We start from the raw sequence: 15,507 nt of genomic DNA, 5'->3' as shown, positions 1-15,507 counted from the left end.
TCTGTTCTGTTATGTCACATTTGGTTTTACTCTCTTCCAAAAAAGCAACAAGAACTGTGGGAGCAATGAAACCCAAAATGTGTAATAGTCACTGTACAAAAGAGAGGAAAAGAAAGTGCTCTAAACTATATAACTGCATGTATATTTAAAAGTATAAGATAGAAAATGATATCACAGAGTTTTATTAGATCATTGAACAGAACTGTTTGCAGTATCATTGTTGGAATGTCCACTCTACAAGCTTTAATTTTGTGACTTGAACAATTATTTCTAAGATGGCAATATGTAATCCATTAACTAGTGATTTCCTACTGTGCATTTTTTTATTCTGTAAACCTGTATAACTTGTACCCCTTCACTGTTTTTTTTTTCTTTCTTTTCTTTTCTCCTTAAATAAAAATTTAAAAAAAAAAAAAAAAAACCTTCAAAGTGCATTCCCAAATCTTTAGCAGTTCCTCAGGGAAGAGTGAAAGTAGTAAAATATTTTCACATGACTTTACAATACACTAGTTTGTTTGCCCTAAGTAGCTGAATCCCCAGGAACTCTGCATGTGCTTACAAACACCAGGAACTATCATTTCACAAGTGGTTCGTTACACAAAATATACAGGTACAGAAACAAAAGACGGTACCATAGAAAGATGCTTAACAGAAAAAACCTGTAGTTTCAGGTGAAAACCACACATACCTGTGGAAGCGCAGTATTGAGTTGTCTCTGCAATGAATCTCTCTCATGACCAACCTCGAGTAATTTCCCCTGGGTCAACGCCAATGTTTCTTGAGTCTCTATCAATGTGCTCTGAGCAAGGTGTGTTTCTTCTAGCATGGACTGATGGGAATCTGCATCTGGTTGTGAAGGGCAGCCAGATCCATGGCTTTCACTTCCTCCTGAAGGGCCTTCTTCACTGATGGTGGGCATCACCTCACACATCATTTTGGAACAAAAACACAGGACTAGTCATTATACGGAAAATACAGGTTCCCACAAATCTACAACTTTATGAGTATCTGTAGCTAATAAAGGAAAGCTGACAATCTCTTTATTCACAGATCTGTTATTCTTTGGATGCAAATACTCTGTGAAGATACACCCAGGCACCCATTAAATGCAGAAAGCCACCACATGAAGACACTAAAGAAGACAACAACGCTGGGAAGATGTAAGGCCCAAAGAGAGCTACTTATTTCTCCTATAAAGAATAGAGCAAACCATGTGAGGTTTTGTTTGCAAAAGCAAACTTTTTAGTTTTGAAAACAAGTGCGCTTCTGTTACCTAGTTTTTTCTATTTCCTGGTAGGGGCCCATTCCACTTAATCCTTTTTCAGGAAAAGCACAGAAGCAGTATACAGCCAGGAAAACTGACAAGTACAAAATCCAACAGGCATCTTACATCTTACATCTTATTGACTGTGTGCAGTCAGCTCCTGGGAAGGCCTGCCTGAATTCTTGGGCTGAATTTAGTGAACACAGAAAGGAATTGGATTCGCTATGGCTCAAGAGAGATGTTTTTCAAGGACTGCAGTGGCTGTTCAGTCAACGTAACTTAAGTTTACAGCTAAAAAAAAAAAAGAAGGCTTCACAATGGAAATACAGCAGGTCAGTACAGTGGAGAACGGTTAGGAAGGAAAGGTGAGAGGTACGATTATGAGAGGCTATTAAGTGTGTCACATAGACAGACGGGCCTAATGAGGGCGACAGGGATCGCTGAAGACTTCCAGGTAGTACCCCAGGCAGGTGCGACCCTCCAGCAAGAGATCCCCGCGACCGCACACCTGACCACGATGATTTCTAGCACCTCACCGGGTGCTGTACAAGTTCTGGCCCCACTTACCCTAGAGCTTTCCAGGATGCGGCCATACAGGCGAGTCCACAGTGCCATCACTGGGGTCTCCTGGGCAATGTACAGTGGTTTAGAATCCGTCCCTCGAGACCTAGGGGGTCCTGCTAGCCGCGAGCAGGACCAACCGCCAGCGCAGGACCAACCGCCAGCCAAGCGCTGAAGCTTTGACCCCGCCCACGCCCACCCCCAGGTGACATTTGGCGGGTGGCCCCTGGCCAGCTCCAACCGTCCTGCCTCAGTCTCCCGCTCCTTATCTTGCTCGCAGTCTTTTTAAACATTGCAATATAAAACAAAAACCATTCTTGAAAAGCAAAAAGGGTTCAGTTGACTTAAGAGTTGTCATCACGAAGAAAAAATAACCCCAAGCGATAACACACGTGAATTAGCTCAGTTTAGCTGTTCTGCAGTGTGTACACATATCAAAATATGTGACAGACTGGGCGACGTGGCACACACCACTGTTCCCAGCTCGTGGGAGGCTGAAGCAAGAATGCTGTGGGTTCAAGGACAGCCTGAACTACAGAGCAAAAGTGTCTCAAAAATCCAAGGAACAAAAACAAGTAGCATGTTACCAATCATAAATATAGACAAATTTTGATCCTGCCAATTAAAACTTGAGGAGAGGAGTCTGGGAGTGTGTCTCAGTGTCAGGGTGCCTGACTAGAGCGTGTGTGAGGGTCCTGGTTCTGTATCCTGCACCACAGAAAAGTGGGAGGAAACATCACATGGAGAAATCACCAAACGTGGGTCCCTTGATTCTTCATGCCATCAGGTTTGCATCATTTATCAAGCAAAGCACCTTCTGGGCACCCAGCAGTCACCTAGTGGAGAAAGGGACTCTGTGGTCAGACACAGACCATGCCAACCACCAAGTAATGAAGACTGGATGGTCTGTGGAGACTCTGGTGACACCACAAGCTTGATAACCTAAAGAAACAGTGTCCCTTCAGTTTTGTAGGTCTGGATCTGGCAAGGGTCTTCCTGAGCTAAAGACACGGTATGGCCAGGCTGCCTTCCTTTCTGCAGGTCCAGTGGAAAATCCACTTCCTCCTGCCTCCAGTTTCTGGAGGGACTTGTGGATTCTGTCCACTTTCCTCAACTTCAGAGCTGGCAGTAACAGTCAAGGTCCTCTCCCACCCCACCACGGTGACTCTGAGCTCTTAGCCTCCCTTTGCTTCTTTTTCATTTTTATCGGTACTGGGGATCGAACTCATGACTGCCTGCTTGCAAGGCAGGTGCTTATGCCACTGAGCTAAATCCCCAGGCCCCTCCCTTTGCCTCTTGAAGACCCCTTTGGATTATGCTGGGTCGACTCAGAAATTTCTAATCTCTGTTGGACAAGTTTGTTTTGAGCAGGGTGTGGCAGCATACATCTATAATTCTAGCTGAGGCAGGAGGATTGCTGCAAGGTGAAGGTCAGCCTGGGATAGCTACATAGAAGTTCAAGGCCAGCCTGAGCTATGAAAAAGACCCTGTCTCAAAAAGCAAACAGACAACAAGATATATTTTCGTTATGGTAAAACACACACAAAACTTCCCATCTGAACCATGTTCAGGTGCACAGGTCGGGGGCATTAGGTATGCTCACACTACTGACCAGCTGTCCCCACGTCCACCTCCAGAATGTCCTCATCTTCCCACACTGAAGCTCTGCCCCCTTAACCACTGATTCCTCCGCGCCCTCTTCCTGCTTCCATCTGCAACCGAATTCTCCCGTGCCAGACAGGACATTCTCACAAATCCCGGGGATGACAAGGTGGGCTTCTGTGGGAAGTCACTGTTCTGCCTGGAAAAGCACCCTGGGCCTACTGAGTCTCACAGTGCACCTGAGAGGTGGGATTTCCTTATTTACTAGGAGGAAGTTTCATTAACAGAGAAATTAACCACATTAAATCTAGATGGCTTGTTTATGGGAAATCTTACAGAGCAGAAATGACAACTGAGCTATCTGGCTCATGGAATTTTTAAATGTTCATTGAATAAGCACTATTGTAACAATGATAATGTTGGGGGAAAAACAACCTCACCACGCAGCCTGTGTTTACTGTACTTGAATGACTATATTCCTTACATGGCATCACCTTCACAATCATAATCAAAAGCAAGGGGTCTGTTTCCGTGGCAGAAAATGTCAGAAGAAAGAAGAAAAAACAGAATTCACAACACCGGATGGAAGCAAGGACCTGAAGGCATCTTGGTGTCTCCAGAAAAGCCAGTTACTCAATGTATCACTGTATCACATTGCAATACATGCTCAAATCATTCCATGCAGTTGTTGCTTTGAGCTGGGTCTTGTTATGTTGCCTAGACTGGCCTGGATTGTCTGGGCTCAGGCAAGCCTCAAAGTGCTGAGACCAAAGGCATGTGACACTGTGCCTGGCCCATCCAGCTGGGAAGGTGTGTCCTGGCACTTGAGCATGTGAAATGCTTCTAGCAAGCACCTGACTAGAGAGAGAGAGCTGTCTTGTCTTTTGGTTTTTGGAAGACGAGGACTCATTATCTAGTTCAGGCTGGCCTCAAACTTTCAGCAATTCTCCTGTCTCAGCTTCAAGAGTGTGCCACTTCAGCTAGTTGAGGTGGCTGTTTTTAATCCTCCTCAGATAAAGAAGCTGAATATCTGCAAGCCAGTGTAGGAGGCAAAGCACCTGCCCACTCTACCAGCGTCTGCAGGGTGCAAGAGCACAGGGCACAGCTCTGGGGCACCTGTGTTCTCTTCTTGGTTACACAATCTGTAGCTGGAGGTAATAATGAAGGTGGAACCAGCTGTTCCCCACCAGAGCCCTCCCTCACCAGTCATTCCACATGCAGGGACAGCACCCGGGACATGCTCCGTTAACTTCCCATACAGTCCCTTTCTGGACATCTTTGGTTGAACAAGGACCAGCAAAAGTATCTTCCACACACAAGACAAGAAGTTTCACCTGCTCTCAGTTTTCCTTCTCTGTGTGCACTTCAGAGCTGCCCAAAGTGGCCATCAGAAACTGCAGTGCTTCCCAGAGACCCTTGCTGCCTCCATACCATGAAATCACTCCTCATGGCTGGGCCTCAACAGAGAAAAGCCTGCTAACCTCTGACCTCCAGCTTCCAGTGGCTGAGAGCACAAAGGGGCCCAGAAACCCAGTCCCGAGTTGTTCCTCAGACTAAAGGGGTCCTTGAGATCAAACTTAAGAATTACAGATGTATGACTCAGCAAAATGGAAAGGGACCTGTCCACTTTGTGTCCGGGGTCTGCAAGGCCCCTGCCACATCTATGGTCACAGAGCAAATGGGTAAACAGTGGGCAATGGAAACACTGTTACCATATATCCCCTATCATGTCACACCCGAGTTCAAGATCTGCCCACCCTCTCCAACAGGTAGCAGCAGCTTCACTGGTAGACAGTTCCCTTCTCCCACCCCCAAACTATAGTCATACATGAGAATCTCCACACTGGGGACCCCTTGATGCACCAAATTTTTTGTGGGAGGAGAGATGGACTCTCAGGATTGTATCACACAAGCAACACTGACAAAGTTCTGCTATCAAGGTGGAGGCAAGGCAGGGCACTGGGGATGCTGCTGCCAGCTCAGAGGCTGGAGGGGCTTTTCAGCTGGGCTTCCACAGGAGGGCCCAGCAGGCAGGGTATGAGTGGAACCAGGTTTTCAAGCCCTGCTCCTGGCTCCTGCTGGCAGGAAGAGTCAAGGGACCTCACCAGACAGCAAGGACAGTGCCCAAAGCTCAGGGTTCTGGGCCTGTCCCTACACCAGGACTATGGCTGCAGTAAGCTACTCTCAGCTCCTGCAAACAACACGAACATAAAAGCGTTGCACAGCTATGATTTGCATTGTGCTTCCCTTGCTTCCAGGTATAACAGAGTGCCTTTTCCCAAAGGTTCAAAGCCCTCTTGTGCTGGCACTGGGTCTGGGAGCTGCCCAGGAAGGAAGGTCTGCCTGTCCACCTTGGAGGGAGCACCAGCTCCCTTGCCACTGCCCTGGGGGTTTCCAAAGAGGTGGCTAGTCCCTCATCCATGATTGTTCCTTTTAAAGCAGACTGGCCAGAGCCCAGGGCAGGTCCAGGAGCCAGGCCCTTGCTGCAGACACCAGCTCCTCTGCCCAGGCTCAGCACTTCCTTCAGGCCCTGAGGTGTGTGAGCTGAAGGAAACTAATGCCTCTGACTACACGGCAACCACTGAAGGATTCATTTTGAGAGCTGCAGCTCAGAAGTGATTGTTAAATATGGCATTTTCTGTTCTGATTGGAGACTTCCTTCAAATAAAGATTTGAGGATGCATTTCAGGTGATAAAACGTGCCCTTGAGAAGGGGACTTTGCTTCACCTGAGAAGCAGCAGGATGGCACATTGGCTGGAGGGTGGTCCAGGCCAGGTCTCTCACGGAATGCAGGACACTGACACCCACAAAGGCACTTTCAACTGCAGAACAAAGTGACCAAGTATCAAAGCAAATCACACAGCAAATCAGTTAAAAAAAAGAAAAAAAAAGGTTTATTCGGAATATTTGATTTTTAAAAAATCATACGTATGAGGTATACTACAGAAATCCAGATACAGTTAAGTTGTATGTAAAACCCAACCTAATAGTGGGAAAAGCAAGACTGCAGAAATCACTTCCAGAGAGAAAACATGCACATCAGAACCGCCAAGTGTCCCCAACAGTCATAACATTTCCGTGGATCTGTCCCCCAATCATGTGCACCAACAAGACTGGCCCTGGTGTCTCAGGAAGGACAGGTATTCCCCCTGCAAGTAGCAGGCAGTATGGACAGAGTGGCTTAAAGAGACCACCGTGGCACAACGGGAAGGAACACTTGCTTGTTCCCAGTCGTATTTTAGCCAACTCAATCACATTTTAATAACTAAACACGAGATTTTGGCAAAATGCACAACCCCCTGATGAGGGCGTCCTTCTGGCAGTCCACAGCAAGGTACCTGTCTCCCCCAACTGGGGGCCATCCAGCCACACATGTCACCCCCCCTGCATGAGCAGACAGCCATGGGAGCAGCCCTGGGTGGCACCCAGGCCCAACACTAGCTTTAAGCTCACCTCTAAGCCCAGGGCCCTTCACTGTGGGCCAGTGTGTAAGACAAGCAGTGAGGGAACAGTGGAAGGACGTGGTGACACCTAGCAGGGCAGGAGTCAGGGGTCAGGAGAGCCATGGAGATAGGGATAAGACAGGGGCACAGGAGAAAGCCTCGCACAACCTTGGGTCACATGGGATGAGATGTGGGGGTGTCCCACCTGACAGGGGAGCCAGCACCCCTCCAGGGGTTCCCACCAGTCTTACTCTTGACCCGGGTCTTCCCTCCACTTCCAAACACTGCTGCCCCACAGAGCTTATGTAGTCAGCCACTCCCAGAGCTGCAGACATGGACATCAGTCCTGGGAGACCCAACAGTCATGACAAACATACAGACAACATGCACTGCTGACCTCAGGAGAGCCACAGGTACCTGAAGTGGCTACACATGACAAGGCAATTTGGCAAAAAAAAAAAAAAAAAAAAAAAAAAAAGTTCAAAAACAATCACCAAAGTCCTCCTAGGGAACATGATTACAATTTATTAGCACATTCTGTGGCATCAACATTTTCAAAAGCATCAGTAGAAGTATTAAATATAAAATCAATATGTATATTTCCCTCCTCACCCTCAGAAAACAGAACAAAAAATACAAACCCAAAACCCCAAACCAGCAAAGGCATGATCTGAAGTGTGATTCTGTACAGGCCCGCAGGGCAGGCGGGCCGCCTACTGCCACATCTCCACATAGTTGGCCGGGAAGAGCCCGTACAGGCGCTTGCACACGCTGTGCTGCCAGCCTTCCTCATGCATCATTTCTATGTTGCTGATGATGTCATCAGGGTCAAAGGAGATTTCGTCACCACGCGCTGGGAAAAAAGCAAAGAGAGAGACACAAATGGAAAACATTTCCAGGGGGGCTGGGAGGAGCATGCAGCAAGAAGAAGGAGGCAGCCACAGCCCGTGTAAGGCTGGGATGCACAAATGTGAGCGGCGTCTTCCAAAAACATCCACCCTGGCCAGACACTGTTTTTGAGAAATGGCCAGGATGGGTGGGAACTCGCCTTCCTTCCCACCTTCACTGGGGGAGTGAGGAAAGGGTGCCACCACTGACAGGGCACAGGGGGACGAGGACATGTAGGAGGGGTGGTCAGGGTGGGTGGTTCTGAACACAGGAAGGGGTCTAGAAAGAAGCCCAGGTGACGGGCTGGAACACAGGTCACGGGATGAACTCAAACATATGTACAGATGCCAAAATATCAGAGAACCCATTGAAGAATAAATAAAAACATGTGTGCTGCTGGGCATGGTGGTGCACATCTGTAATCCTAGCAGTCGGGAGGCTTACACAGGAGGATCACATGGCACAAGTTCAAGGGCTACATAGTGAGTTTAAAGCCAGCATCAACTCTATTTCAGGTGATAAAAAGGTTTTATCACTTGAATAGAGACCCTGCCTCAAAAGAAAAAAAAGCAAGAGAAATGTATAGATAGGGGAATAAATAATAGCAGGTGCAGAAAGGCCACGCTCTGCCTCTTACCGCCCCCACTCAGCGGGGAGGAGGAACTGGGAAGCTACTGTCAGGGAAGGCCAAGTGAGGCTGAGAGAAGACAGGACCTGGGGGGCTCACCATAGCGCCTCGCAGTCATCAACTGCTACTGGAGTGGTGTGGATTGGCAGGTGATAGTGACCAATGCCACAGAAATAACATACAGGGTAGGGCAGGGATTTATCTCAGTGGTGTAAGCACCTGCTTGGCAAGTACAAGGTCAGGAGTTCGATCCTGGGTACCACAAAAAAGACAACTCAGCACAGGGAGGCACCGAATTGTATCTGTGGCCTTCCTACCATGCGAGCACCAACTCTGCTGGGCCCTGGCCAACTGTGGAAGGACACGGCCCAGGAACAGGGCCAAACAGGACCAACGCCGAGGGGTGTGTCATGTGCACAAGTGACCTCCCAGAGGGTGGAGAGTGCTGGAAGTACTCATATGAGACCCTGGATGTCCTAGACATGCACAGTGCAGTTTTCGAGTTTTGTTTTCTGTATTTTTGTAATACTAGGGAGGGAATGGGGGCCACCTGCAGGCGTTTCACAGAGCTACATCCCCAACACATCTATTTCTTTTGAGACAGGGTTTTGCTAATTCACCCAGACGGGGTTCAAATTTGCATTCCCCTGTTTTGGTCTCCCAAATAGCCAGGATTGCAGGTACGTGCCATCACATCAAATGGGGTTTTTAGGGGCAATGGGGACCTTGCAGGTCCCCGATGGATCTGAGAATAAATGTAATTGAAGTGGTTAAGTGCATGAGTTTGTACATGCACACATGCAGAAAATTAGGACCTGGTTGAGACATGAGAGTCCTTGTCACTGTACTGGGAGTTTTTCTGTAACTGAAACTATTTCAAAATAGAAACTGCAGCATCACTGGAAAAGTCAGATTCTTAGGGGCTGAGTTGGCAGGAACAAAGGGCAGGAAGTTGCTCAGGCACCTCACCAGCCTGGTAGTCCTAAAGTGCGATGGCTGTGATGCCCAGGTCGTTCTCATACTCGTCATAGGTGTTCTCTTCTGAAAGGAAATGGGGACAGTTGAGCAGCAGCTGGTACCCACCTGTACCTCCCCACTGTAACTGCTTTTCACACAATGATTCCCAAGATTTGGGGCAGGAGCACTTGCTAGGAAAAAATCTCAGTGAGTGAGCTCCACTCTGAGGGCAGCAGGAGAGAGGAAAGGAGGCACCTCCTGGAAACTCAAGAGAAGACTCCAGCTTTCAAGACCAAGTCCATGGACTCCCAGCTCTGCCATCACCCAGGGAACATGGCTCTCATGACCATTTTGAGAGTATAACTTTTAAAATGCAAAATATCTAGCATCATCAGGGAAGTGAATAAGAGAAGGGACAGGGCAATCAATGCCTGTGACGCTGTCAAGGTAAGAGGCCTCCCCCCCGTCACGTGTGTTCTCAGCCCAAGTGGCTCCTGCCCTCCATACTGACCACATTACCACATTGCTCCATGTGGGATAAGGGGTCTGTGCTGGACCTGGCGTACTACAGGAAACCTCAGTATTAAAGGACAATAAGCAAAACTGCAGTGCTCGCCTAGATCAGGGGCAGAAAACCTTTTGGAGACCAACTAACTACTCAAACTGTAACACAAAACCCACTTATGTATCACAAAGTGATAATGCTGTAATTAAACCTGAATACCGAGGTTTTAGTTTACAAAAATAACCTAATTCAATGCTGGGTTTCTGGCGGGACTTGGATTGTGAGCCAACAGAGAGGGCTTTGCGCATACCCACTGCAGCAGGCATGCTATAGGTTCACCACACTGACCTAAGTGAAACACCTGCACCATCTTCAAGCCGCAGAAAGTGTCACCTTTAAGGTTGTCCTGCAGCAGACAGGTGCTTGATGTCCAGAGGAAATGCCACAGTAACAGAAGCCAGTTTCCTGACTCCAGACCTATCCCCAGGTTCCCTGTATCCCAGAATACCAGGGACCTTCCCAGGACCACTGCTGCCACTGGAGACCACTGTGCCTAGGGCCATTCTAACAGGGAAACAAAGAGTTCGGGGGTGGGGGGTGTGAGCAGACAGGAACCCTGAACACATTCTTCATGGGGAATAATGCTGGGTGGGATCTCTCAGAGAGCCCCATTCCCAGGAAGGGCATGGGAGCGTGGGCACAGTACCTGCTTGATAGTGGCCAGAGGGTTTGGTGGTGTCCTAGATGGCTTCCAGATCATAGCCCAGGCTCTGCTAACTGCTGGCCTGTGGGAAGGTAGTTTGTGGCCTCTGCACTGTACACATGCTAGGGCTCACTTTCACTTGCAGGATCTCTGCGTTCAAGGAGGCTGCATCCTGAAAAGGAACAAATGGACATATCCTGTGGCCTGGCTGGCACCTACAAAGTTTACAGCTACACTGTCAATGCCACCTAAGACATGGGGACTTATTTCCTAGCTTCGGCTGGGACTGAGGAAAAGGACACTAGTCAGGAAGGCATCAGTTCAAAGTCCTGACTGACCTCTCATCCAGGGAGCCCCAGTCCTTATTACCCCCAACACTCCCAAATCCTGAAGGGACTGAAGTCCACTCTCCTCACCAGGAACCATACACTCCCCAAACTGCATCCCCAGGGCTCGCGTCATTCCATCCTGAGTTCAAATTAGCCTGTTTGTATTTTAGGTCTCAGGTTTCTGTCCTGTCCAGTGCTGCCTATCAGCACCAGCCAGCAGCTTCTTGTCTTCTAACCAAATCCTCCGCACAGAGTGAGGCAAGGGAACCACCAAAAGAACCATGTTCAAAGACAAAGGTACTCAGAGAAAATGCACATCTTATAATTTAAAACTGCGTGACTAAAAAATTTTTTAAATTAAAAAAAACCATATGACTTCTGAGTTCTAACAGGCATCCTGAAGCACACATTAACATTGGCTCCAATGTTTCTGACCAGGTGCCCTCTGTGGGTCACAAAAAACAAGGCAAGTGGTCAGGAATGGCACTTGCAGGATGCTGCTGGGAGGCCTGGCTTTCTCTGGATTTGGGAGTAAGACCAGGAATACCCAGGCCCGGCCCTGTGCATCTCCATAGCTTTCACGGGTCTGTAACCTCCCTGTGTCTTGAGTCCTCAGCAGTTGCAATTCACTGACACAAAGTGCTATTTAGATAAAAGAGTAAATGTGCAGCCCAGAGTGGCTATGGGGGAAACAGGAAACAGGACAAGGGCCACAGTGGAGGGGGAGCCAGGAGCTGTCAGACAGGTTAGCATCTGAGGGACAAAGCAAGATCGCAGGTCTGTGAGAGGCACCAATGTGGCACAGAAGGGAGGTGTCTGGGAACACACCATCAGAGCCACAGGAGTGACACTGGTGGTGGCACCTCAGTGCCAAAGGAGGTTGGTTCCCATAAAGAAGTGCAGCCAGCTCAACACACACAGGCTTGTGAAAGAAGACCAACAAAACCAATGTGACTGAGCATTTGGCATCCAGCGACTTACCCAGGGCTGTAGGGAGACAGTGACCCACTCCTCAGCTGGCAGTCTGACTGCAAGGAGGTGCAGAAAGGTAATGAAGGGCAGCGGGGAGGATGCCTCACTCCAAGGATGCCATCCCTGAACCCTGCCACACCACAAGCCCAGTGTGGGCACAGAGCACAGCACGTCAAACATCCACACGGGCACTGCAAAAGGTTCAAGACTCCTTCACGAACCAAACAAAAACACCCACCTCATAGATGGGGCTGGAAGGCTGCCTCTCCTCAGCTGAATGAGGAGTGGGGGACTCAAGGGGTGTTTCCTTTTTGGCTCTGGCTTGCTCCTGCAATAGAAAAATAGCAACCAGAAGGTCATGACCGTCTCGATGACACCAGCAACTCAGAAAAGGAAGGTACCTTAGCCTGAAGAATGGGCCTGATGCAACAGCAGACAGTGTCACACATCCTAGAGAAGGAGCTGCTGCAGCAAAGGAAAGTCATGCAGTCAGCAGACCACCTTGAGAGGAAAGACCTCGGCGGCCTGCAGCACTTCGCGGTGCCATGCCTAGAAGATGCACTTCACCGGGCACTAGGCACAATTGCAGTGCTGGCGATGGCCTATAGTTCGCTGTGGAGTCCTCACTCACTGAGGGGATATAGATGATGAGTTGATGCTGTAGTGGACTAAGGTTCTCAGGGACCATGACGTGAGGGGACTATATTATGAGTGGGAGGAAAGTGTGACTCTTTGGCCGTCATGGATACAATGCAGTAGACAAATAATGCCCCCTGCTCTGATTCCATGGTCGGCCCAATGTCATCACGAGGTCCTCATAAGACAAGGAGGAGTGTGACAGGCAGTCAAGACATGTGAGGATGGAAGCAGAGTCTGGAGTCACACGAGCCAAGAAACGCAAGGGCCTCTAAAAGCTAGAAAAAGGACAGACACACAGAGCCTGCAAAGGAATGCAGCCCCTCTGACACCTCTGGGGATTCCTGAGTGCCACAAGTGAAGAATGTGTTGTTTCAAGCTCAGTGAGGGTGACCTGAAATGGCAGCCACAGGAAACACACTGATGGCCTGCATGCTCCAGGGAGGACTGTGGAGGACACACAGCCAGGGAACTGTAGAGGCATAATCTGAACCCCAGGTGCCCATGGCACACCTCCCCCATGGGACAACGAAACACTGTCTCATTTTGTTGGAAAGCAAAGCAGGCCTGGTCCTTGACAGGTCTCTGCATCGCTGTGGACTAGCCTGACCTGCAAGCATTTGTCACCTGGAATCCTACACAGGTTCAAAACCCAAGGCCTGAGTACCGGGCAGCCGTGAAGGGCAGGACTGGGCCCACCAGCCTCAGCACCCAGGCCCCTGGCTGCAGGGTAACTGGATCACTTCACAAACACAGCTGCAGGCCGAAGGGCCTACCTCCAGCCCTTCCCAAACCCAGCTGGGTGAGAAGCCTCCTCAACAGCAGCCACCAGACAGTGTGGATTGACACATAGGCTTCTCCTGCCAGGACGCACTGTGCCAACCTGTCTGGGGTGCTCCTAAGTAACAGAGGGGGTCCACCTGAGACTCAGCACACTCCTGGGGAGGAGGGGGGCCTGTAAACAGAAAAGGACTCAGCAAGCAACCTGCAAAGAAAGGGGCTAAACAATAACTACCCTACTCGAATCTCTCCTCTCAAGCAAGCAGGTCAAACTGTTGTGTCCCAGATGACAGAGATTAAGGAAGGCCCCAATTACGTGAAAAAAACATGAGACAGCAAGTAAAGAATGCCTGTGTGTATTCGGGTGTTCTGTGACAAAGAACAACAAACAAAGACCTTACTTTATAGAAACTATGAAGGAGAGGTCACTAGGTGTTTCTAGTCACTAAGAACAGGAAAACAGTGTTGCCACAAACCTCTGCTTCCCATGATGTGCCTGCCTGTACTAAGGCAAATCGGGGCTTGTTCATTAATGCCTCCACTCCCAGCACCCCTGCCTCTGCACACCGATCTCCTCCTGCTGGGGATTCTTGGAACCCAAGAAGTGCTGTAAGGAGAAAACATCCAGAACCTCACGTGGCCCAGCAGCTTCGAGTACATTATTTTAGCCTCAACTGCTCAACTACCCAAGAGAAGCAGCCAGGCTGTCAGCCGTGGGTCCTGATGAGCAGGTGGCAGAGCAGAGCCAAAGCCCGCCAAAAAATCCTGGAAAGAGAGTCCTTGCACTCTGTCCAACCTCCACGGCCTCTGTAACCTCTTCTTCTAGTCAAAGTGTGCAGACCACAGGGAAAAGTGGCAGACCAGCCCCAGAGGTCAGGGCAGGCCACCTTGGCAGATGGGTTTGGCCGACCCCTGCCAGCCTGTGTGGCTGACTCTTTGAGTGGAAAACACTTTCTACTGAGAACTTCTGGGAATGCAGAGCAAAGTGGCAGCCACCGCAAGCACGAGCACCCCCTTGGCCACGCATGCTCACGCGCTGGGCCAGCTTCTCTGTCTTCACCTCCAGCTTCCTTCGAGCCTCCTCCTGCTCCTGCCTTTCCTTGGCCATCCACTGTGCTCTCTCCGCTTCCACCTGTCCTCCTGCCTTCTCTCTTTAGTGAGATTTTCAAACTTTGCCCTCATGTTGCTGGCTTTGCTGGCCTGCTGTAGAGGAAGGAATGAGGGAGTCTGCCTCACAGCACCTCAGAACACTTCCCTGGGCTGAAAGCCCAAGCAGGGTGACCTTCTGCAGCAACAGTTGGCCCCACCAAGAGCTCACACTTCTCCCACCCCACTGTGCTCAGCCTGCCAACTGGGCCAGCTCTCTACACTGTATGTAGCAGCACTTGTGTCTGAACCTTGGCTTCCCACGTATTCTTTTCTGAGATGATGGGAAGTGAACTCCAGAGCTCTGAGCTACATCCTCAGTCATTTTTATTTGCTTTGTTGAGACGGTCTCATTAAGTAGCCTAAACTGGCCTCAAACTTTTGATCCTCCTGCTTCAGGCTTCCCGGTAGCTAGGACTACTGGTGTGAACCAGCACAGCCCTGCTGGAATACTTTTACATAACCCATCATCACATTACTTGCCACCACATGCTGAAAAAACAAAGAAGCAGGCATCCTTAAGAAAAGATGCAAGTCTATTGTTGTTAAAGAAGTTTAAAAAAAAGATACTGATTTTCAGCAGATTTTGACCTTTACATATGCATTTTGGGTGTTTCGTGTGGCAGAAATGGGATAGTCATAAAGCACTCCTGTGCATCTCAGAGAACAGCCTCTCTGCACTAGCTAAACGGTTTTCTTATGGAACATGATTTTCCCTAAGATAACAAGTGGCAGACAAACTCTGGTTATGCAGATTTGGGGATCTGGCAGACACTTCCTCCAAAGTAAATGAATCAAATCATTCTGTCAAATGTCAAAACTTATAGCAGTATTTGTTACCCACAGGAAAATTAATGCTTTCAAGCAGAATTAAAGAGTTCTAGAAAATTAGTAGGTGCCAGAGTGAGCATTGTCACTTAAAGACTGCACCAAGGAGATGGAGAACAAATGTGATTTTCTTCAATAGTATAATGAAAGGGATCAATCGCAGGACAACAAGGATAATCTGTAGGTCTACTGTTTTCCTAATGGCTGAAGCATGATGTTGTCACTCTGGGGAAGCTTCCCAGGATGCAGAACTAGCCTTTAAGG

At 48.9% G+C, this 15,507-nt stretch overlaps 1 protein-coding gene across 1 annotated transcript in view; it reads right to left on the bottom strand.

The window, feature by feature from the left end:
- Positions 1–15,507, bottom strand: part of LOC101787107 (liprin-alpha-1-like) — a 66,177-nt gene that overhangs the window by 35,995 nt on the left and 14,675 nt on the right. The window contains exons 5-9 of the mRNA XM_063230329.1: positions 12,092–12,181; positions 11,863–11,909; positions 10,556–10,724; positions 9,357–9,428; positions 689–7,724 (exon numbers count right to left, since the gene is read on the bottom strand). Coding sequence (XP_063086399.1) covers positions 689–934 — 246 coding nt within the window. The 5' untranslated portion in view covers positions 935–7,724; positions 9,357–9,428; positions 10,556–10,724; positions 11,863–11,909; positions 12,092–12,181. The remainder of the gene's footprint in view (positions 1–688; positions 7,725–9,356; positions 9,429–10,555; positions 10,725–11,862; positions 11,910–12,091; positions 12,182–15,507) is intronic.

The sequence above is a fragment of the Cavia porcellus genome, unplaced genomic scaffold, assembly GCF_034190915.1.
Source record: "Cavia porcellus strain 051 isolate PalLab524CR breed Dunkin Hartley unplaced genomic scaffold, mCavPor4.1 scaffold_18, whole genome shotgun sequence".
Lineage (NCBI taxonomy): Eukaryota > Metazoa > Chordata > Mammalia > Rodentia > Caviidae > Cavia > Cavia porcellus.
The sequence above is the reverse complement of the archived record's forward strand: the minus strand, read 5'-3'. Positions and strand labels throughout refer to the sequence as shown.